The sequence below is a fragment of the Macaca fascicularis genome, chromosome 1 (genome assembly GCF_037993035.2).
Source record: "Macaca fascicularis isolate 582-1 chromosome 1, T2T-MFA8v1.1".
Lineage (NCBI taxonomy): Eukaryota > Metazoa > Chordata > Mammalia > Primates > Cercopithecidae > Macaca > Macaca fascicularis.
Window position 1 is genome coordinate 218,693,441 of NC_088375.1, and position 23,220 is coordinate 218,716,660.

Genomic DNA, 23,220 nt, shown 5'->3' on the forward strand with positions numbered 1-23,220 from the left:
TTTGGCCTTAGCACTCTAACGTCCCTCTTAACACCTTGCACAAAGCTGGAAGAATAAATACTAGATTAGAGCTCCCTGAGGCTGGGGACTAGGCACCCCTGTATCCACGTGACTGCACGTGTGGCACAGGTGGATGAAGGGATGGGCGTGACGGTCCCAGGGAGCCCCCGCAGGCTCAGGGGTAGCAGGGCAGTGACACAAGAGCTGCACAGAGGTCAACCCAGTAGTCTGTACAGGACACGTAGTGCCAGGTCGAAGGGGCTCAGAGAAGGCAGAAGGAGGAATCCAGGTGTGTATGGGCTGGAGAAGCTGGAAGGAAAGATGTCAGGGGCTTGGCACCATTATTCACCCACAGGCTGAGCACCTGCTGGGAGCAGAGCTTGGTGCTGGGTCCTGAAATAATAGGACATATTCTGAGACAGACCCCTACCCACCTTGGGGCTCAGAGTCTATATCTGCGACAGGGGCAGAGGCCTTGGACTTTGGAAGCCCTGTAGTCGCCAGAGGGCCAAGATGACAGTGAGGCTGGATTCATGGCCACCATCTTGGGCCCCCAATATCACAATGGAGCAGGAGCCCCAGAACTGCTTTTTTTTTTTTTTTTTTTTTTTTGAGACAGGGTCATATTCTGTCGCCCATGCTAGAGTGCAGTGGCACAATCTTGGCTCACTGCAGCCTCCGCCTCCTGGGCTCAAGTAATCCTCCCGCCTCAGCCCCTTCAAGTAGCTGGTAGTACAGGCGCGAGCGACCATGCCTGGCTAATTTTTGTTTTTTCTGTAGAGACAGGGTTCCACCATGTTGCCCAGGCTGTTCTCGAACTCCTGAGCTCAAGCGATCCACCTGCCTCAGCATCCCGAAGTGTTAGGATAACAGGCATGAGCCACCGCGCCTGGCCCAGAAATGCTTTTGATTGCTAGTTTGTTTTAGGCTTCACAGAAATTGAGCATTTGCCTTTAATTCAGGAAAACAATTAAAGGAGTTTCTGGCATGGGAAAATTGGGTCTCCTTTCTAGGCTTCAGAATACTCGACTAGAATTTTTTTTTTTTTTTTTTTTTTGAGATGGAATTTTGCTCTTGTTGCCCAGGCTGAAGTTGCAATGGTGTGATCTCAGCTCACCTCAACCTCCGCCTCCCAGGTTTAAACAATTCTCCTGCCTCAGTCCTCCCCAGTAGCTGGGATTACAGGCATGCGAACAACGCCCAGCTAATTTTGCATTTTTAGCAAAGACGGGGTTTCTCCATGTTGATCAGGCTGGTCTCAAACTCCCTACCTCAGGTGATCCACCCGCCTCAGCTTCCCAAAGTGCTGGGATTATAGGCGTGAGCCACCGCACCCGTCAACTATAATTATTTTCAACCTTACTGCTTGCTAAGCGTTTACTCTGTCCAAGTGCTTTATTTACGTTATCTTGCTTCTCAGACGTCACTGAGAAAAGTGAAATAATCAGTGTTTAGTTAACATACATATTGAGGACGGCATACCAAACACAGTTGTGAAACTGGTGACTTCATGGTGAATGGAGCTTGTGACCTAGTTGGTGGAAAGTCTAGACCATTACATGTCAACAAATAAATACAGTTTAGGCCGGATGCGGTGGCTTACGCCTGTAATCCCAACACTTTGAGTGGCTGAGGTGGGCAGATCACTTGAGGCCAGGAGTTTGAGACCAGCCTAGGCAACATGGCAAAACCCCGTCTCCACTAAAAATACAAAAAAATTAGCTGGGCTGTGGTGGCACACACCTGTGATCCCACCTACTTGGGAGGCTGAGGCATGAGAATCACTTGAACCCGGGAGGCAGAAGTTACAGTAAGCCAAGATCACGCCACTGCACTCCAGCCTGGGAAGACAGAACGAGACTCTGTCTCAAAAAAAAAAAAAAAAAAGACTTTAGGCTCACACTCATCAGGACGACTGCTATAACAAGTAAAAAAACCCAAAAAACAGAAAATAACAAATGTTGACAAGGAAACTGGAACACTATGTACTGCTGGTGGAAATGGAAAATGGTACAGCTACTGTGGTAAACAGTATGACAGGCCAGGCATGGTGGCTCACACCTGTAATCCCAGCACTTTGGGAGGTCGAGGCGGGCAGATTGCTCGAGGTCAGCAGTTCAAGACCAGCCTGGCCAATATGGCGAAACCCTGTCTCTACTAAAAATACAAAAATTAGCCAGGCGTGGTGGCACGCGCCTATAGTTCCTGCAACTCCAGGGGCTGAGCCAGGAGAATCGCTTGAACCTGGGAGGCAGAGGTTGCAGTGAGCTAAGACCGTGCCATTGCACTCCCACCTGGGCAACAAGAGCAAAACTCTGTCTCAAAAAAGAAAGAAAAGAGAAGAGAAGAGAAGAGAGAAAAGAAAAGAGTATGATAGCAGTTCCTCTGAAAATTAAAGGTAGAATTACTACTATACGACGCTGAAACTCCATTTCTGGGTATATACCCCAGAGAATTGAAAGCAGGGTCTCAAGGAGATCTTTGTACACTTATGTTCATAGCAGTATTATTCACAGTGGATAACAGATGAAAGCAACCCAAGTGTCCATTGACAGATGAATGGATATGCCAAATGTGGTCTGCACGTACAATAGATTATTCAGCCTTAAAAAGGGAGGAAATTCTGCCACATGCTGCCACATGGATGAGCTTTGAGGATGTTATGCTAAGTGAAATAAGCCAGTCACAAAAAGACCAAGCAATTCCACTTACATGAGATTCTTTTTTGTGAGACTGAGTCTTGCTCTGTCACCCAGGCTGCAGTGCAGTGGCACGATCTTGGCTCACTGGAAGCTCTGCCTCCCAGGTTCACTCCATTCTCCTGCCTCAGCCTCTCGAGTAGCTGGGACTACAGGCACCCGCTACCACTCCTGGCTAATTTTTTTTTTTTTTTTTTTTTTTGTATTTTTAGTAGAGACGGGGTTTCACCATGTAGCCAGGATGGTCTCGATCTCCTGACCTCATGATCCGCCTGCCTCAGCCTCCCAAAGTGCTGGGATTTCAGGCGTGAGCCACCGCGCCTGGCCTTATACGAGATTCTTAGTCAAATCCGTAGAGACAGGAAGTGGAAATGGTAGTTGCCAGGGCTCGGGGGAGTGGTGATAGGAGGTTATTATTTAATGGATATGGAGTTTCTGTTCTACAAGATGAAAAGACCAGCCTGGGCAACATAGCAGGACTCTGTCTCTAAAAAAAAAAGAAAATCGTTGGTTGGATGCAGTGGCTCATTCCTATAATCCCAGCACTTTGAGAGGCTGAAGCGGGTGGATCACGAGGTCACGAGATCGAGGCCATCCTGACCAACATGGTGAAACCCTGTCTCTACTAAAATACAAAAAATTAGCCAGGCTTGGTAGCGTGCACCTGTAGTCCCAGCTACTCGGGAGGCTGAGGCAGGGGAATTGCTTGAACCCAGGAGGCGGAAGTTGTAATGAGCCGAGATCATGCCACCACACTCCAGCGTGGCAACAGAGCGAGAATTCATCTCAAAAAAAACAAAAACAAAAAAAACAAAAAAAAAACAAAGAAAGAAAATCATTAAGGTGGTAAATGTGGTCGGGTGTGGTGGCTCATGCCTGTAATCCCAGCACTTTGAGAGGCCGAGGCAGGCACATCACCTGAGGTCAGGAGTTCGAGACCAGTTTGGCCAACATGGTGAAACCCCGTCTCTACTAAAAATACAAAAATTAGCCAGGCGTGGTGGTGCACACCTGTGATCCTAGCTACTTGGAAGGCTGAGGCAGGAGAATTGCTTGAACACAGGAGGCAGAGGTTGCAGTGAGCCAAGATCTCCAGCCACTGCTCTCCAGCCTGGGCAACAGAGTGAGACTCTGTCTCAAAACAAACAAACAAACAAAGATGGTAAATGTTATGTGTATGTTATCACAGGAAAAAAAAAAAAGTTGGAAAATAAAAACAAGGACTCTAGGTCTGGGGCGTGAGCCACAGGTGATGTCATTAAGTGAGACACAAGCCTGGATAGCAGCAGATGAGAGGAACCTGAGGTCTCTGCTTTGCTCCTGTTCTAGACACCCAAGAAGAGATGTCAAGGAGGACGTCTGGTATTAGGAAGGACAAAGAAATGTGAGGAAAACGGAGTCATGGGCAGGAAGACGACTTCTAGGGAGGGAGGGAGCCCAGAGCAGGGGGAGGACTGAGGACAAATCCCCGGGTCTCCACAACATTGAGAAATGGAGCACGAGTGAGGAGGAGCCAGCACCAGAGGCAGGGGCAGAGCAACCAGTGAGGGGCGGGAGTCTAGGGCAGGAGGCATTTCCAGAAGGACAGAGTGAATGGGCATCTGTGTCTAATGCTGCCAAGGGGTCAACTCAGATGAGGGCAGAGATCTGACCGTGGCATGGCAAGAGCAGCTTTAGGGAGTGCTAGGCAGAGCCTGACTGGAGATGGAAGTGTGGAGTCAGGACAGCCAACGCTTTCAAGGAATTTTGCAATAGAAGGGGAGCAGAGAACTGGGATGATGGAGGTGAGGTGGTATCAGGAGACTGTTTTTTTCTTAAAGAAGGAAGATTAGCCGGCTTTGGTGGCACACATCTGTAATCCCAGCACTTTGGGAGGCTGAGATAGGAGGATCATTTGAGCCCAGGGGTTTGAGACCAGCCTGGGCAAGACGAGACCCTGTCTCTACAAAAAATTAAAATATTAGCTGGGCCTGGTGGTGAGCACCTGTAGTCTTAGCCACTTGGGAGGCTGAGGTGGGATTATCCCTTGAGCCCAGGAATTCAAGGTGGCAGTGAGCTGAGATCGTGTCACTGCATTCCAGCCTGGGCAACAAAATGAGACCCTATTTCTTTCAAAATAAAAGAGGGAAGATGATAATATATTTACATGCTAATAGGAGTAATCTGGTGGGGAAAGCAAAGTTGATAACTTAGGAAGAGAGAGTGTGTAGTAAGCACAGCGCCTTTGATTGGGAGAAAAGCCTGGCCTGGCAGGAGGCAGAATGGGGACAGCCAGTCCCTCTGAGGAGAGGGAACAGGTGCAAGAGAGCCTGGGGTTGCTGAGTGAATGAGAAGCGGGTGTACAGGAATAAAAGAGGCAGCCAAGGTCCTGCCCTCAATAATGCTTACCTTCTGGTCAGGAGGGCAGACAACAGGCATGAACAAGGCCAAGTGGTGGGACCGGGAGTAACTCACTCAAGACCATGGCTCAGCCAGGTGTGGCGGCTCACACTTGTCATCCCAGCACTTTGGGAGGCCAAGGCGGAGGATCACTTGAGGTCAGGAGTTCCAGACCAGCCTGGGCAACATGGTGAAACCCTGTCTCTACAAAAAATACAAAGATTAGGCCGGGTGCAGTGGCTCATGCCTGTAATCCCAGCAATTTGGGAGCCACAGGTGATGTCCTGTGACAGATCACCTGAGGTCAGGAGTTCGAGACCAGCCTGGTCAATGTGGCAAAACCCCGTCTCTGCTAAAAATATAAAAATTAGCTGGGCATGGTGGTGCATGCCTGTAGTCCCAGCCACTCAGGAGGCTGAGGCAGGAGAATCACTTGAACCTGGGAGGTGGAGGTTGCAGTGAGCCAAGATCACACCACTGCACTCCAGCCTGGGAAACACAGCAAGACATCATCTCAAAAAAAAAAAAAAAAAAGATTACCTGGGCGTGGTAGTGCGCAGCTGTAGTCCCAGCTACTCTGGAGGCTGAGGTGGGAGGATCACTTGAGCCTGGAAGGTCAAGGCTACAATGAGCTGAGATCACGCCACCGCACTCCAGCCTGAGTGACAGAGCAAAACCCTGTCTCAAAAAACAACAACAACAACAACAAGAAAACAAACCCAGCTCACTGGGAGGTAGCAAGTCAAGTGTTGGGGAGGACGTGGGGCAGGAGGACGTGGGGCAGGAGCACAGTGGGGTGCATGTGAGATTTGGGGTACATCCTCCGAAGGCTCAGAGAGTAAGGGGCAGTCTGAGGATCTCTGGAGATGGGATGGCAGGGAGGAGCTTTGTGGGACACTCTGGCCTGCTAGAGGCCTCCTGGATCCCCTCCCCTATCCCCAGGAGGTGAGGGACATTGGAGAGAGGCGGGAGCCGGACCGTGTGCAGCAGCAGCCTCAGAAGCCCGTGGTGGCTGCAGGGACACAGAACCTCAGGAAATTCCGGCAGGGCTTCATGAAGTGCTTGCTGGAGGTGGAGAAAGTGGAAGCCTCCCATCGGAGAGCCTTGAAGGCCCGGTCCCTGACAGCCCAGAAGTCCCCCAGGACCCTGACCCCAGTGCCCACCTCATCCCCAAGCCTGCCTCAGACCCCTGCCTCGGCCCCTGCCAGTGGCCCATCGTGGGCCAGGCTGTCAGCTCCTGGGCCAGAGCCTGCCCCTGTGGGAGCCCCGGTCCCCACCTCCACGCCTTGCCCTGTCCTGCTGTGCCCTGCCCTGGACCTGGGCTGGAGAAGGATGGAGCTCTCGCACCACAGCAGCGAGAGAACCCTGAGCTACGCCAAGGCACGGTAGGAGCCCCTGCTGCCCACCTGCCCGCTCCTGAAAGGCCCCAAAATCAGAGCCTTGTCCCAGATGCAGGTCCCTGTACCTGCCTGTTCCCTTGTGTGTCCCCCACTCTCCATTTCTCCTCACGTGTCTCCTCTCCGCATCTCCCATGTCTCTGCCTCCTCTCCCATTTCTGACCCCTTTTCTAACTCCCCCGAAGGGGTCTCCCTCTAGTCCCCCTCTCCTCTATCCCACTCCTCCTCTGGGTCTCCTTTTTCCTGCCATTCTTGAGCCCTCCTGGCTCCTCAAAGCCTCCCCAACGACCTCCTCCTGCAGGCTTCCCCAACCCCTCCCCTAGCTATCAGCAGGGTGGGCGGCCGGATGTTGCCCTGGGCCGGGGTTCTGTCCTCTGCAGGCAGGAGCCGGAAGAGCAGAGCCTCCAAAAGCTGTATCAAAACCGGGAAAAGTCCGAGGAGCAACTGACCCTGAAGCAAGAGGAAGGTGAGGGCAGGGAGGCCAGGGAGGTCCCAGCACAGGCAGGACCCTTGGTCCTTGGGGGTTTATAGGTGCAGGGCAGACTGGGGTGTTTTCCAGATCACACGGCTGCCGCCATGCCCACCACAGCCCCGTGTAGCAGATCCAGCAGCGGTTTTCTGCACTTGGCCTGTGGGGCAGGGCAGGGTAAGGGGGTGGCCCCAGCTCACAAAGCTGCTGGGTTGGTGGAGCCAGAACTCATGCTGGGTCAATTTTTTTTTTTTTTTTTTTTTGAGAAAGAATCTCACTCTGTCGCTCAGGCTGGAGTGCAGTGGCACGATCTCAGCTCACTGCAACATCTGCCTCCAGGGTTCGAACGATTCTCCTACCTCAGCCTCCTGAATAGCTGGGATTACAGGTGTGTGACACCACGCCCGGCTAATTTTTGTATTTTTAGTAGAGACGAAGTTTCACCATATTGGCCAGGCTGGTCTCAAACTCCTGAACTCAACCGATCTACCCACCTCGGCCTCCCAAAATCTGGAATTACAGGCGTGAGCTACCGCGCCCGGCCTTGTGCTAGGTCTTCTGACTCGAAGTCCAGCGCTCTCCCTGTGCCAGAGCTGCCTCTCTGAGAGAATGACAGAAGCCTTGCAGAGTGATTTAGGTTTTGGAATAGTTTCTGCTTCCCTTAACCCAAGCCTGCTCCATGGTCCTCTTCAGAGCACCCTGGATAGGAGACAGGGCTCCCGGAACCCTGCCCATCCTAGACAGTCCCTCATCATTAAACAAGGACACCAGCCTAAGCATCTCCCCCATTCCCACTGCATCTCACCTTCACCAAAAAGTTAAAAAGTTCTGAATGCCTACCCTGCTCTCTATTGTCCTCAGGACGGGGTCCTGTGACCCCACTCCCCCATCACCCTGGCCCTAGAAGAATGGATGTACATCCTCCTTCCATCCCCCACTCCTCCCCAAAGCCTGCAACCCTCTTGGCCAAAGTGGTCCCTTCCTCTGTCTTCCCTGGATGCTCTCACTGGCTCCCTGTGACCCCATCCTTTAAGTCCACCCCTTTTAGTATTAAAACCCTCTACCATGGCTGGGCACAGTGGCTCATGCCTATAATCCCAGCACTTTGGGAGCCTGAGGCAGGAGGATCGCTTGAGGCCAGGAGTTCAAGACTAGCCTAAGCAACATAGTAAGACCCCCATATCTACAAAAAATTTAAAAATTAGCCATACATAGTGGCATGAGCCTGTAGTCCCAGCTACCCAGGAGGCTGAGGTGGGAGGATCACTTGAGCTCAGGAGTTTGAGGTTATGGTGGGCTATGATTATGCTACTACACTCCAGCCTGGGGGACAGAGCAAGACCCTCTCTTAAAAATAAAATAATATACAACTCCAGCCGGGCGCGGTGGCTGATACCTGTAATCCCCACACTTTGGGAGGCTTAGGTGGGTGGATCACGAGGTCAAGAGTTCGAGACCAGCCTGACCAACATGGTGAAACCCCGTCTCTACTAAAAATACAAAAATTAGCCGGGTGTGGTGGTGCGTGCCTATAATCCCAGCTACTCAGGAGGCTGAGGCATGAGAATCGCTTGAACCCGGGAAGCGGAGGTTGCAGTGAGCCGAGATCACGCCACTGCACTCCAACCTGGGCGACAGAGCGAGACTCTGTCTTAAAAATAGTAATAATAATAATAATAATATACAACTCCCTAGCCACCTTCCTAAGTGCAGCTCTCCCTGCCCACCTCCTTGAGCAGTTCATGAACAATGTGCCACTTTGACTTAGAGACTCAGGGTCCCACAACTCCCAATCCCTGTCTGGTAATAAAGGGCCGACTGCCCTGCTCCGATGGCTCAAACCACGAGGCATTCTGAGTGATCACACTTGCTTCTGAGAGTTGCTCTGGTTTTTCCTTCTGTGATGTGCCTGCCCACGACAGGTCACCACATGCCCCAACACCAGTCCTAGCCCCACCTCTTCCCCACCATTCAGCGCTGTTTGTCAGAGACTTCCAGGCTAACAGAGGCTATTGTGTGCCAGGCACTGAGTTCATACAATACCTCCAAGAGGGTGCGCTGTTGTTACGGCCATCGTACAGATACGGAAATAGAGGCTGATGGAAGTGCAGCAACTTGCCCATGCCCAGCGTCCTAGTCAGAGCGGGCTGCCATAACAGAGGACCACAGACTGGATGGCTGAAACAGCAGACATTTCTTTTGTCACAGTTCTGGAGGCTGGAAGTCCAAGATCAGGGTGTCGGCAGGTTGCTTTCTTCTGTGGCCTCCCTGCTTGGCTTGCAGACAGCTGTCTTCTCATTGTCCTCACATGGTCTTTCCTCTGTGAATGGGCAACCCTGGTATCTCTGTGTGTGTCCAAATTTGCATTATTTATTTATTTATTTATTTACTTATTTGAGGCAGGGCCTTGCTCTGTCACCCAGGCTGGAGTGCAGTGGTGTGATCCTACCTCACTGCAGCCTCTACCTCTGGGGCTCAAGTAATCCTTCCACCTCAGCCTCCTGAGTAGCTGGGACTACAAGCATGTGCCACTGTGCCTGGCTAATTTCTAAAATTTTCTATAGAGACAGAGTTTCTTTTTCTTTTTTTTTTTTTTTGTTTGAGACGGAGTCTCGCTCTGTCGCCCAGGCTGGAGTGCAGTGGCTGGATCTCAGCTCACTGCAAGCTCCGCCTCCCGGGTTCACGCCATTCTCCTGCCTCAGCCTCCCGAGTAGCTGGGACTACAGGCGCCCGCCACCTCGCCCGGCTAGTTTTTTGTATTTTTTAGTAGAGACGGGGTTTCCCCGTGTTAGCCAGGATGGTCTCGATTTCCTGACCTCGTGATCCGCCCGTCTCGGCCTCCCAAAGTGCTGGGATTACAGGCTTGAGCCACCGCGCCCGGCCTAGAGACGAAGTTTCTTATGTTGCTCAGGCTGGTCTCAGACTCCTGGGCTCAAGTGATTCTACTGCCTCAGCTTCCCGAAGTGCTGGGTGGATGGTGTTAGCCATCACACTTAGCCCAAATTTCCTTTTTGCATGAGGACTCCAGTTGGATTGGATTAGGACACACACTAAAGGCCTCTTTTTAACTTAATCACCTCTTTGAAGGCCCTATCTTCAAACACAGGCAGGTTCAGAAGTACTGGGGGTTAGGGCTTCAACATAAGAGCAATCCAGCTTATTAAATGGCAGAGCCAGGCCGGGCACGGTGGCTCATGCGTGTAACTCCAGCACTTTGGGGGACTGAGGCAGGAGGATTGCTTGAGCCTAGGATTTCAAGACCAGCCTGGGCAACATAGGGAGACCCCATCTCTACTAAAAATAAAAATTAAAAAAAAAAAAGCTGGGCATGGTGGTGTGCACCTGTCATCCGAGCTACTGGGGAGGCGCAGATAGTAGGATCCCCTCGAGCCCAGGAGATCCAGGAAGCAGTGAGCCATGATCACACCACTGCACTCCAGCTGGATCAACAGAGTAAGACCCTCTATTGACTCCAACCCAGATTTTGCCATGGGGCTGAGAAACCTGACACACAATCTGACTAGTACACAGCCTTTGTATCACTTGGTGCTGCTCTGCGGTGTTCTCAGACCCTTCCCATCCTCTGGTCCACACAAGGTCTGGTCCACACAAGGCAGCAATCCTTTCGACGGCGTTCATCCAGATCAACCAAGGACCAGATCGACCAAGGACCAGGGCACAGACTTAGTCAGAAAAACTGTCCAGTCATCTAACCTCTGAGCCTCAGTTACATCGTTCTGAGGCTCCCCATCGTTACAATGGGAATAAGCACTCTACTCTTGAGAACATGGCTATAAAGAGTCTAGTCCAGTGTCTGGCACACAGTAGGGTGCCCTAAAGTGGGTGGGCCACTGGCGCTGAGTGAAGGCCACTAATTAGCTGAGCTGTTGGCACCCAAACTAAACCCTTGGCCTGGATTTGGAATAGACAGCAGAGTGAGTCAACGGGATCACAGCCCTTTCTTTTCTTTTTTTCTTTTTCTTTCTCTTTCCTCCCTCTCTCCTTCCCTCCCTCTCTCTTTCTCTTTTTTTTTTTTTTTTTGGAGTCTCGCTCTGTCACCCAGGCTGGAGTATAGTGGCACAATCTCAGCACACTGCAACCTCCGCCTCCCGGGTTCATGCGATTCTCCTGCCTCAGCCTCCCAAGTAGCTGGGACAACAGGCATGCACCACCATGCCCAGCTAAGTTTTGTATTTTTAGTAGAGACAGGGTTTCACCATGTTGGCCAGGCTGGTGATCTGCCTGCCTCAGCCTCCCAAAATGTTGGGATTACAGGCATGAGCCAACGCATCCGGCTCTTTTATTTTCACTTTTGATGGTGGAGGCAGCTGGCAGGAGGGCGGTTGGGGTGATGGGATGAACGAGACAAACAAGAAACGCCCCCACCCCACACAACCCTGCCCTCCCCACAGCCTTCCGCAGCTACTTTGAGATCTTCAATGGCCCTGGTGAGGTGGATGCACAGAGCCTGAAGAACATCCTGCTCCTAATGGGCTTCTCTGTGACGCCGGCCCAGGTGGAGGACGCCCTGATGAGTGCTGATGTCAATGGTGAGTAGCAGAGGGCTCCACTCTGCGTCCCAAGCAGGGCCTGCTTCACTGGCTTGAAGCCTGTGCAGTTGCATGAGGCTCTGCACCTAAAGGATTCCATGCTTGGTTTAATGCTCTGCTGTCACAGTCTAGAAATGCCTTTGTTGTTCTTGTTGTTTGAGACGACGTCTGGCTCTGTTGCTCAGGCTGAGTGTAATGCTGTGATCCCTGCTCACCACAGCCTCGACCTCCTAGGCTCAAGCAATCCTGCCACCTCAGACTCCTAACTGGGACTATAGGCGCACTACCACGCCTGGCTAATTTTTTATTTTTTGTAGAGGTAGGGTCTTTGTTGCCCAGGCTGGTCTCAAACTCCTGGACTCCAGGAATCTGCCTGCCTCAGCCTCTCAAAGTGCTGGGATTACAGGTGTGAGCCACTGCGCCCAACATCATATAAATTCTTAACAATTTTTTTTTTTTTTTTTTGCTTTTTTGTTTGTTTTTGCGACAGAGTCTTGCTTTGTCGCCCAGGCTGGAGTGCAGTGTCACCATCTTGGCTCACTGCAACCTCTGCTTCTCAGATTCAAGCGATTCTCCTGCCTCAGCCTCCCAAGTATCTGGGATTACAGGTGTGCGCCAACACTCCTAGCTAATTTTTGTATTTTTAGTACAGATGGGGTTTTACCATGTTGGCCAGGTAGGTCTCAAACTCCTGACCTCAGGTGATCCACGCACCTCGCCTCCCAAAGTGCTAGGATTACAGGTGTGAGCACTTTCAGCTTCTACTTTCCTGTGTGCCCCATGTTGTCTGCATTGAGTATGCACTGCTTGATCATCAGACCCAGAGAGTAACTTCTAATAACCACGCCTGGGCTGCAAGGCACGGACCTGTTCCGAAGGTCCCTGCCCACCCAGTTACTCCTCTGGCCTCCACAGGAGACGGTCATGTGGATTTCAAAGACTTCTTGGCTGTGATGACAGACACCAGGCGCTTCTTCTGCTCTGTGGGTGAGCAGGGATGAGCCCAGGGTAGTCAGAACTGGAGGAGGAGCTGCTGGGAGGTTGCTTGCGGGGAAAGGAGAGGGCATTCAGGACTGCCCTGTGGTAATGGCAGCCACTATCCCTTGTCTCCAGAACAGAATGCCCTGACGGACATGGCTCCCCACAACCCCCACACTCTACTCTTTGAGATCCTGTCCCTGCTGGTAGAGATGCTGGCCTTACCAGAGGCAGTCTTAGAGGAAATCACAAAGTGAGTGGGGCTGGTTGTTGGGGATGAAGGGTTGTGGACACAGAGGTGGCATCTAGCATTTTGGCACTGAGAACTTTTGGTAGTTATGACTTTTAGTCACAAGTGAAAGAAACTGGAGGCTGAAGCAGGAGAATCGCTTGAACCCAGGAGGTGGAGGTTGCAGTGAGCTGAGATTGCACCACTGCACTTCAGCATGAGCGACAGAATGAGACTCTGTCTCAAAAAAAAAAAAAAAAAAGTGAAAGAAACTAGACTAAAACTGGCTGAAGCAAAAGGGGAATGTATGGCTCAAATCACTGGTTGGGGCCTCAGGACTGGCGGGATCCCAGAGACCAAATGATACCAGTAAGGCTTTCTCTCTCCACCTATCCATGTCTATGCATTGGCTTTGAGCTCAGCTAGGCTCTCCCTACAGAGGGAGGGATTCCCATGGAGCTGGCGGCCCCATGCTCACACCCTCCTAGTGCAGCAAGAGGGATTCTTCCCTGCAGCACCCATCAAGCAGTCCCAGGAAAGGAATTTGATGGACCCTACCTGGGCCAGAAGACACAAAAGCCTCCACGTGTCTCCAGGGCAGGTGGGTGGGTAGGTAGTGGTTCATCTAAGAAAGAGACAGCCAGGGTTAGAAGCAAAGGGTGAAGGCAGAACAGTCCAGTTGATCTTCAAATAGCAGTTTCAGGCCCTCACGCTTCAGAGGAGCCTGAGCCTTCATTTCCTGTCTTTGTTTTTTTTTTTTTTTTTGAGACGGAGTCTCGCTCTGTTGCCCAGGCTGGAGTGCAGTGGCGCGATCTCGGCTCACTGCAAGCTCCGCCTCCCGGGTTCACGCCATTCTCCTGCCTCAGCCTCCCGAGTAGTTGGGACTACAGGCGCCCACAACCGCGCCCGGCTAATTTTTTGTATTTTTAGTAGAGACGGGGTTTCACCGTGGTCTCGATCTCCTGGCCTTGTGATCCGCCCGCCTCGGCCTCCCAAAGTGCTGGGATTACAGGCGTGAGCCACCGCGCCCGGCCCATTTCCTGTCTTTGAAATGAACATATTTTAATGCTTGTTGCTCAATAAATGCTAGCTTTCAACAGAGGTGAAAGCCTGTTGCCCAGGCTGGAGTGTTAGTGATACAATCACGACTCACTACAGCCTCGACCCCCTGGGCTCAATCGATCCTCCCACCTCGGTTTCCCTAGTAGCTGGGATTACAGGCGCGTGCCACCATGCGTGGCTTCCCAAAGTGCTGGGATTACAGGCATGAGCCACCATGTCCAGCCAAAAGGCACTTTGTTGCTGGGCAAGGTGGTGTGTGCCTGTAGTCTAGCTACTCAGGAGGCTAAAGGGGAAGGACTGCTTGAGCCCGGGAGTTCGAGACTGCAGTCAGCTATGATGGCACCACTGCACTCCAGCCTCGGTGACAAAGTCCATCTCTTAAAAAAAAGAAAAGCAAAGCCAGGCGTGGTGGCTCACACCTGTAATCCCAGCACTTTGGGGGGCCGCAGCGGGCGAATCACAAGGTCAGGAGACCAAGACCATCCTGGCTAACACAGTGAAACCTCATCTCTACTAAAAATACAAAAAGTTAGCTGGGCGTGGTGGCGGGCGCTTGTAATCCCAGCTACTCAGGAGGCTGAGGCAGAAGAATCACTTGAACCCGGGAGGCAGAGGTTGCAGTGAGCCGAGATTGCACCACTGCACTCCAGCCTGGGGGACAGAGTGAGATTCCGTCTCAAAAAAAAAAAAAAAAAAAAGGAAGAAAGGAGGGAAGGAGGGAGGGAAGGAAGGAAGGAAGGAAGGAAGGAAGGAAGGAAAGAAAGAGGAATTTGGAGTTTTGTCTGTGCCTCTTACTAGTTCAGTAGCCTTGGGCAAATTGCTTTCTCTCGATTCAGTTTCTTCATCTGTAAAATAAGGGCATGTTTCCTCAACTCTTCAATGCAAGTGATGGAAGGATATGAGGACAGGAGCGTATCTCACAGAATTGAGCCTGTAGGAACCAGGCTTTCAGCCTGCTGGGGTCTCCTCTCAGTGCATCACACAAAGGCTTGTCCTTGCCAATCAGTAAGTTGGACTAATTTTTTTCCTACCACAGACTAGGCCTTTTCCACATGGGCCAGAGAAAGGGGAATGAGTGCAGCCTGTTCCAGCAAGAACAATTTAGCAACTCCAAAGACAAGAGATTTTTTCCAGCCAGGCACAGTGGCTCATGCCTGTAATTTCAGCACTCTGAGAGGCTGAGGCGGGTGGATCACCTGAGGTCAGGAGTTCGAAACCAGCCTAGCCAACATGGTGATACCCCGTCTCTACTACTAATACAAAAATTAGCCGGGCATGGCGGTGGGTGCCTGTAATCCCAGCTACTCAGGAGGCTAAGGCAGGAGAGAATCATTTGAACTCAGGAGGCGGAGGTTACAGTCAGCTGAGATCACGCCAGTGCACTCCAGCCTGGGCAACGAGAGCGAAACTCTGCATACAATACAATACAATACAATACAATACAATATAATTGGATTGTTTGTAACATAAAGGATAAATGCTTCAGAGGATGGTTACCCTTGAAGTCTCACTCACTCTATTGCCTAAGCTGGAGCATCCATTGTGAATATATATATATATATGTGGTTTTTTTTTTTGTTTTTTTTTTTTGAGACGGTCTCACTCTGTCGCCCAGGCTGGAGTGTAATGGCACGATCTCAGCTCATCACAAGCTCTGCCTCCCAGGTTCAAGCAATTCTCCTGCTTCAGCCTCCCAAGTAGCTGGGATTACAGGCACCTGCCACCATGCCTGGCTAATTTTTGTATTTTTAATAGAGACAGTGTTTCTCCATGTTGACCAGGCTGGTCTTGAACTCCTGACCTCAGGTGATCCACCTGCCTCGGCCTCCCATAGTGCTGGGATTACAGGTGTGAGCCACCATGCTCGGCCTCTTTTACTTTTAGATATACAATTAAATTATTATTGACTATAGTCACCCTGTTGTGCTAATAGTTGATCTTATTCATTCTATTTCTTTGGTACCCACTCAGCATATTTTTATTATTTTACTTTATTTTAATTTTTGAGATGGAGTTTTGCTCTTGTTGCCCAGGCTGGAGTGCAATGCCGCAATCTCGGCTCACCACAACCTCCGCCTCCTGGGTTCAAGCAATTGTCCTGCCTCAGCCTCCCAAGTAGCTGGGATTACAGGCATGTGCCACCATGCCTGGCTAATTTTGTATTTTTAGTAGAGATGGGGTTTCACCATGTTGGTCAGGCTGGTCTCAAACTCCTGACCTCAGGTGATCCGCCCACCTTGGCCTCCCAAAGTGCTGGGATTACAGGTATGAGCCAATGTGCCTGGTTTTTTTTTTTTTTTGAGACAGAGTCTTGCTCCATTGCCCAGGCTGGAGTGCAGTGGCACAATCTTGACTCACTGCAACCTCTGCCTCCTGGGTTCAAGCAATTCTTCTGCCTCAGCCTCTGGAGTAGCTGGGACTACATGGGCACACCACCATGCCAGGCTAATTTTTGTATTTTTAGTAGAGATGGGGTTTTACAGGCTGGTCTCAGATTCCTGACATCAACCTATCTGCCCACCTCAGCCTCCCAAAGTTTTGGGGTTCACTTTTCTTCGATTATTTATTATTATTTTTTCAGACGGAGTCTCGCTATGTCACTCAGGTTGGAGTGCAATGGCGCGATCTCGGCACACTGCAACCTCCGCCTCTGGGTTCAAGAGATTCTCCTGCCTCAGCCTCCCGAGTAGCTGGGATTACAGGCACCCATCCACCACCATGCCCGGCTAATTTTTCTATTTTTAGTAGAGACAGGGTTTCACCATGTTGGCCAGGCTGGTCTTGATTTCCCGTCCTCAGGTGATCCACCCACCTCAACTTCCCGAAGTGCTGGAATTACAGGCGTGAGTCACTGCGCCCGGCCTCTTCAATTATTTTTTCATTCTGTTCCTCAGACTTGATTATTCCATTGTCCTATCTTCAAGTTCACAGATTCTTCTGCCTGCTCAAATGTACCTTGAATCCCTCTAGTAAAATTTTCATTTCAATTATTATACTTTCCAACTCCAGACTGAAAAGTAATTACTCCACTGTCCTGTCTTCAAGTTCACTGATTCTTCTGCCTGCTCAAATCTGCCTTGAATCCCTCTAATGAAACTTTCATTTGAGTTACTGTACTTTCCAACTCCACAATCTTTTTGGTTTCTTGTTTGGATTTTTTTTTAATCTCTTTTGTACTTCCATCTTGATCATATATTGTTCGCTTGACTTTCTCCAAGTCTTCCTTTAGTTCTCTGAGCATCTTTTAAGAGAGCTGTTTTGGCCGGGCGCGGTGGCTCAAGCCTGTAATCCCAGCACTTTGGGAGGCCGAGATGGGCGGATCACGAGGTCAGGAGATCGAGACCATCCTGGCTAACACAGTGAAACCCCATCTCTACTAAGAAATACAAAAAATAGCCAGGCGAGGTGGCAGCGCCTCTAGTCCCAGCTACTCGGGAGGGGGAGGCCGGAGAATGGCGTGAACCCGGGAGGCGGAGCTTGCAGTGAGCTGAGATCCGGCCACTGCACTCCAGCCTGGGCGACAGAGCGAGACTCCGTCTCAAAAAAAAAAAAAAAAAAAAAAAAAAGAGAGAGCTGTTGTTTTTTTTTTTTTTTTTGAGACAGAGTCTCGCTCTGTCGCCCAGGCTGGGGTGCAGTGGCCGGATCTCAGCTCACTGCAAGCTCCGCCTCCCGGGTTTAGACCATTCTCCTGCCTCAGCCTCCCGAGTAGCTGGGACTACAGGCGCCCGCCACCTCGCCCGGCTAGTTTTTTGTATTTTTTAGTAGAGACAGGGTTTCACCGTGTTAGCCAGGATGGTCTCAATCTCCTGACCTCGTGATCCGCCCGTCTCGGCCTCCCAAAGTGCTGGGATTACAGGCTTGAGCCACCGCGCCCGGCCGAGAGCTGTTTTATAAAGATTTTGTCTAGAAGATCTGCTGTCAGGTACTTTTCAGGGACTGTTTCTGTTTTTTTCCTTTAAACGGCCATGCTTTCCTGTTTCTTTGAATGACTATGATTTTTTGCTGAAAACTGGACACTGGAATCTAATAATGTGGTAACTATGAAAATAAGATTCTCCCCCTTCCTCAGAGTTTGCTGGGTTTTGTTATTGTTTGCTTATTTATTTTTGTTATTGTTGTTGTTGTAGGCTGTCTCTGTGCCAAAGAGCAGTCTAAGGCATACATTGAAGGTCTTCTCAGGTTTTTCTGAGCCTGTGCCTTTCCCTAGAAACTGGGGTTACTTTCTAATGTTCCCCCATATATGTGGTTGCTTTTGAATGTCTTAATCTTTAATGTCTGCCTCCGAAAAGGGTGAAAAGAGAAAAATGAAGTGGGAAAAAGGGCACTGGCCCTTTACATTTCCTGGAAGTCACCTCAGCTGGAAGGGGGCATGGCTTACCAAACAAACAGAAAAAAAACACAGGGGCAAGGGCTTGCAACAATGTGGGGAGGTGCAACAGCCCCTCCTTGCACCTTTGCAAAGCCCATCGCTTTGCACCTTTGTTTTCAGAAGCAGCCATTTGTGATCAGAGCACAATTCCCAGTATCTTGGAGGACAGGGTCCTTTTTGCCTACCCTGGCTCCAGCAAGCCAAGCTGCTCCTGGAATCCATGCACATTTGCCTCCCAGGGGCTGGAAACGGAAGATAAATAGCTGATATTGTGCTAAAAGCTTAACCTGACCAAAATTAAGTGCAATTTGCAATCCAAACCTTCCCCTGGATGGTGCAAGACTCCAGAGTTCCAAAATAGTATGACAGATTCTGCCAGCACAATTGTTGTGTAGGTTTGAAGACAGATTCCTGGTGCTTCCCACTCCACCATCTTCCCCTAATATGATCTTAAGTCCATCCAGTGAATTTTTCACTTTGGGTATTGCTGTTCTGGTATTTTTTGTAGACACAGGGTTTTGCCATGTTGTCCAGGCTGGTCTTGAACTGGGCTCAAGCAATCCTTCTGCCTCAGCCTCCCAAAGTGCTGGGCTCAGAAAAGACCTGAGAAGACCTTAAGTTTATACGTTAGGCTGATATTTGGCACAGAGACAGCCTACAACAACAACAAAAATAAATACATAAATAAACAGTAACAAAACCCAGCAAACTCTGAGGAAGGGGGAGAATCTTATATTCATAGTTACCACATTATCAGATTCCAATGTCCAGTTTTCAGGGAAAAAATCACAGTCATTTAAAGAAACAGTGAGCCACTGCACTGGGCCAGGTATTGTAGTTTTCATGTTTAGAAATTTTATTTGACCAGGTGTGATTTATGGCATTTGCACAGCAATCGTACAATCTCTTTTCATCATCTTCCTTTTCCTTCGCCTCTCTCCTGCATTATATCTCCTGCTTTCTTTTTCTTTTGAGGCTGAGTTTCACTCTTGTTGCCCAGGCTGGAGTGCAGTGGTGCCATGTCCGCTCCCTGCAACCTCCGCCTCCCGGGTTCAAGCGATTCTCCTGCCTCGGTCTCCCCAGTAGCTAGGATTACAGGCATGCACCACACCACGTCCAGCTAATTTTTGTGTTTTTAGTAGAGACGGGTTTCACCATGTTTGCCAGCCTGGTCTCGAACTCCTGACCTCAGTTGATCCTCCTGCCTCAGCCTCCCAAAGTGCTGGGATGATAGGTGTGAGCCACTGCACCTGGCCAGGATCTCCTGCTTTCTGAAATCACATCTTTTTCTTTTTTGGTTTATGTTCTCACTTTGGAAGAACATGTCCTCCAGTAGCTTCTTGGGAAAGGACGCATGGGAGGTAATATTATCTATGATGACAAATGTGTTTATTCTATCCTCATACTTACTGGACAGTTTAGCTGGGTATAGAATTTTAGGCTGGTGTCTTAGTTAAGAAATAGACCCCAATACACTGTAGTTCAAAAAGATAGGAGTTTACTCTCTTATACTGACAGTTCAGAGGAAGCAGGCAGGAAGAGAAAGTTACCGAGGCACCGAGTTTGTTTCCAATTCATTGTTCCACTATTCCCTAGTCAATGCTAAACCAGCTTATCAGCAACACACCTGAATTCAAGCCCTCAAGAAGGGGAAAAAAGGAAGCAGAGAGCAAGGGATTTCCTCTGAAATTGTGACTGAGAAAGCTGCACACACTCTGCTGTGTCCTGTTGGCTCCTGAGGGGTGAAGTTATTTTCTAGTCCATCTGTTTCACTCAGAGTGTTGCCTTTTGGGAGTTTCAGTTTTATACAAGTGATCTAGATCCAACATTACACCACATGAGGGCCCTGGAATTAGTGTTCTATCTTCTATGTATGAGGCCCATTAAAACCGCAAATCCTAGGCCCCAAAGATAGGCAAAGGCCCTAGCAGAGCCATCAGTTTAAGCCCTAAGGCTTCTCAAACTCTGAGTAGCATGCCCACCCCTCATCACTGCCTACAAAGCCCCAGATGCTATGGCCCTGCCATCTCACTGCCCGTATCTCTTCCTCTCCACCACTCACACATCAGGCCCCAGCCTCTCCAGTCTCCTTGCTGTCCCAAGCTCTTTCCTACACCTCCCAGCCTTTTCAGAGGCCACTCCTCTGCCTGAAGACTCTTCCTCCTGATACCCATTCAGTTTGTTTCCTCCGCCATCCTGTTCAAATGTCACCTCTGAGACCTTTGCTTACCACTTTGAGCAAAATAGTCCCTTATCGCTACCTCCTACCCTTCTACTTTTCCTCAGGGCACCCAGCACTCCTAAAATGGCATTTTTCTTGAGACAGGGTCTTGCTCTGTCGTTGCCCAGGCCGCAGTGCAGTGGCATGATGACGGCTCGCTGCAGCCTTGACCTCCCAGCTCAAGCAATCCTCTCGCGTCAGCCTCTTGAGTAGCTGGGACTACAGGCACATGTCACCATGCCTGGCTAGTTTTAAAATTTCTTATAGGGTGTCTCACTGTGTTGCCCAGGCTGGTCTCAAACTCCTGGGCTTAAGTGATCCTCCCACCTTGGTCTCCCAAAGTGCTGGGATTACAAGCATGAACCCCACCATGCCCGGCCTGTATTTTTATTTATTTGTTTATGGTCTGACTGTGGGGAAAAGAGAGATCAGATTGTTACTGTGTCTATGGAGAAAGAAGTAGATATAAGAGACTCCATTTTGTTCTGTACTAAGAGAAATTCTTCTGCCTTGAGATGCTGTTAATCTGCAACCCTAGCCCCAACCCTGTGCTTGCAGAGACATGTACTGTGTTGACTCAAGGTTTAATGGATTTAGGGCTGTGCAGGATGTGCTTTGTTTAAAAAAGTGCTTGAAGGCAGTATGCTTGTTAAAAGTCATCACCATTCTCTAATCTCAAGTACCCAGGGACACAATACACTGCGGAAGGTCACAGGGACCTCTGCCTAGGAAAGCCAGGTACTGATCAAGGTTTCTCCCCATGCGATAGCCTGAGACATGGCCTCGTGGGAAGGGAAAGACCTGACTGGTCTGTGCTGAGGAGGATTAGTGAAAGAGAAAGGCCTCTTTGCAGCTGAGATAAGATGAAGTCATCTGTCTCCTGCTTGTCCCTGGGAATAGAATGTCTTGGTGTAAAACCGATTGTATGTTCTATTTACTGAGATAGGAGAAAACCGCCTTAGGGCTGGAGGTGACACGTGCTAGCGGCAATACTGCTCTTTAATCCACCACTGCTGTGTCTGTGTATGTGCACATCAAAGCACAGCACCTTTTCTTAAACTTAATTATGACACAGACCTTTGTTCACGTTTTCCTGCTGACTCTCTCCCACTATTACCGTATTGTCCTGCCACATCCCCCTCTCCGAGATGGTAGAGATAATGATCAATATATACTGAGGGAACTCAGAGAATAGTGCCGGCATGGGTCTCTGTATGAGCACTGGTCCCCTGGGCCCACTTTTCTTTCTCTATACTTTGTCTCTGTGTCTCTTTCTTTTCTCAAGTCTCTCGTTCCACCAGACGAGAAACACCCACAGGTGTGGAGGGGCTGGCCACCCCTTCACTGACTCTGATGTGGGAAACGATCCCAGGAGGCAGGAATAAGGGAAGGGGTGCCGCAAAGAAGGAGGAGCCAATTCAAGGATGTGTTACTGAGTCAAGCACCTCCTAGAATCTTCTGAGGAGACTAAGAATGGCAGCTCAGGGCTGGGTGTGGTGACTCACATCTGTAATCCCAGCACTTTGGGAGGCCAAGGCAGGTGGATCACAAGGTCAGGAGTTTGAGACCAGCCTGGGCCAACATGGTGAAACCCTGTCTAAACTAAAGATACAAAAAATTAGCTGGGCATGTAATCCCAGCTACTCGGGAGGCTGGGGCAGGAGAATCGCTTGAACCCAGGAGGCGGAGGTTGCAGTGAGCTGAGATTGCGCCATTGCACTCCAGCCCAGACGACAGGGCGAGACTCCGTCTCAAAAGAAAAGACCAGCCTGGTCAACCTGATGAAACCCCAGTCTCTACTAAAAATACAAAAAATTAGCTGGGTGTGGTGGCGGATGCCTGTAATTCCAGCTACTTGGGAATTGGTTTTTTTTTTTTTTTTTTTTTTTTTTTTTTTTGAGACGGAGTCTTGCTCTGTCGCCCAGGCTGGAGTGCAGTGGCCGGATCTCAGCTCACTGCAAGCTCCGCCTCCCGGGTTTACGCCATTCTCCTGCCTCAGCCTCCTGAGTAGCTGGGACTATAGGCGCCCGCCACCTCGCCCGGCTAGTTTTTTGTATTTTTTTAGTAGAGACGGAGTTTCACTGTGTTAGCCAGGATGGTCTCGATCTCCTGACCTCGTGATCCGCCCGTCTCAGCCTCCCAAAGTGCTGGGATTACAGGCGTGAGCCACCGCGCCCGGCCGCTACTTGGGAATTTGAAGCAGGAGAATCGCTTGAGGCCGGGAGCGGTGGCTCAAGCCTGTAATCCCAGCACTTTGGGAGGCCCAGACGGGCGGATCACGAGGTCAGGAGATCGAGACCATCCTGGCTAACACGGTGAAACCCCGTCTCTACTAAAAATACAAAAAACTAGCCGGGCGAGGTGGCGGGCGCCTGTAGTCCCAGCTACTCGGGAGGCTGAGGCAGGAGAATGGCGTAAACCCAGGAGGCGGAGCTTGCAGTGAGCTGAGATCCGGCCACTGCACTCCAGCCCGGCGACACAGCAAGACTCCATCTCAAAAAAAAAAAAAAAAAAAAAAAAAAAAAGGAGAATCGCTTGAACCCAGGAGGCAGAGGTTGCTGAGAGCCGAGATTGCACCACTGCACTCCAGCCTGGGCAACAAAAGCGAAACCCCATCTCAAAAAAAAAAAAAAAAAAGGCAGCTCAGAACTGCCAGGAGAAGAAAGGGAAAAGCCTGTACAGCTCATCTACTAACACCTTTAGTAAGGGTGCCCCACAGGTGCTTAACTCCCCTGCACTTCTGAGAATCCCCTGTGTCAGAGAATCCCTGGGGCAGGAAGCAAGAGGCTCACGTCTGAGGTGGGACCCGTAGGGTCGTCCCTGTGCAAAGTTAGTTGAAGCCTGTGTGAAAGGAGCCACTGCAGCAC

The 23,220-nt window shown here is 50.2% G+C and overlaps 1 protein-coding gene across 2 annotated transcripts in view; it reads left to right on the forward strand.

Annotated features, from left to right (window-relative positions):
- Window positions 1-23,220, forward strand: part of SPATA21 (spermatogenesis associated 21) — a 40,965-nt gene that overhangs the window by 14,363 nt on the left and 3,382 nt on the right. The window contains exons 1-6 of one of the 2 annotated variants that reach the window (XM_045387314.2): window positions 5,162-5,236; window positions 6,021-6,463; window positions 6,856-6,941; window positions 11,357-11,494; window positions 12,410-12,481; window positions 12,608-12,725. In XM_045387314.2, coding sequence (XP_045243249.1) covers window positions 5,162-5,236; window positions 6,021-6,463; window positions 6,856-6,941; window positions 11,357-11,494; window positions 12,410-12,481; window positions 12,608-12,725 — 932 coding nt within the window. Of the gene's footprint in view, window positions 1-5,161; window positions 5,237-6,020; window positions 6,464-6,855; window positions 6,942-11,356; window positions 11,495-12,409; window positions 12,482-12,607; window positions 12,726-23,220 lie in introns of those variants that run through there. The other variant, XM_005544665.4, reaches the window with a different exon arrangement.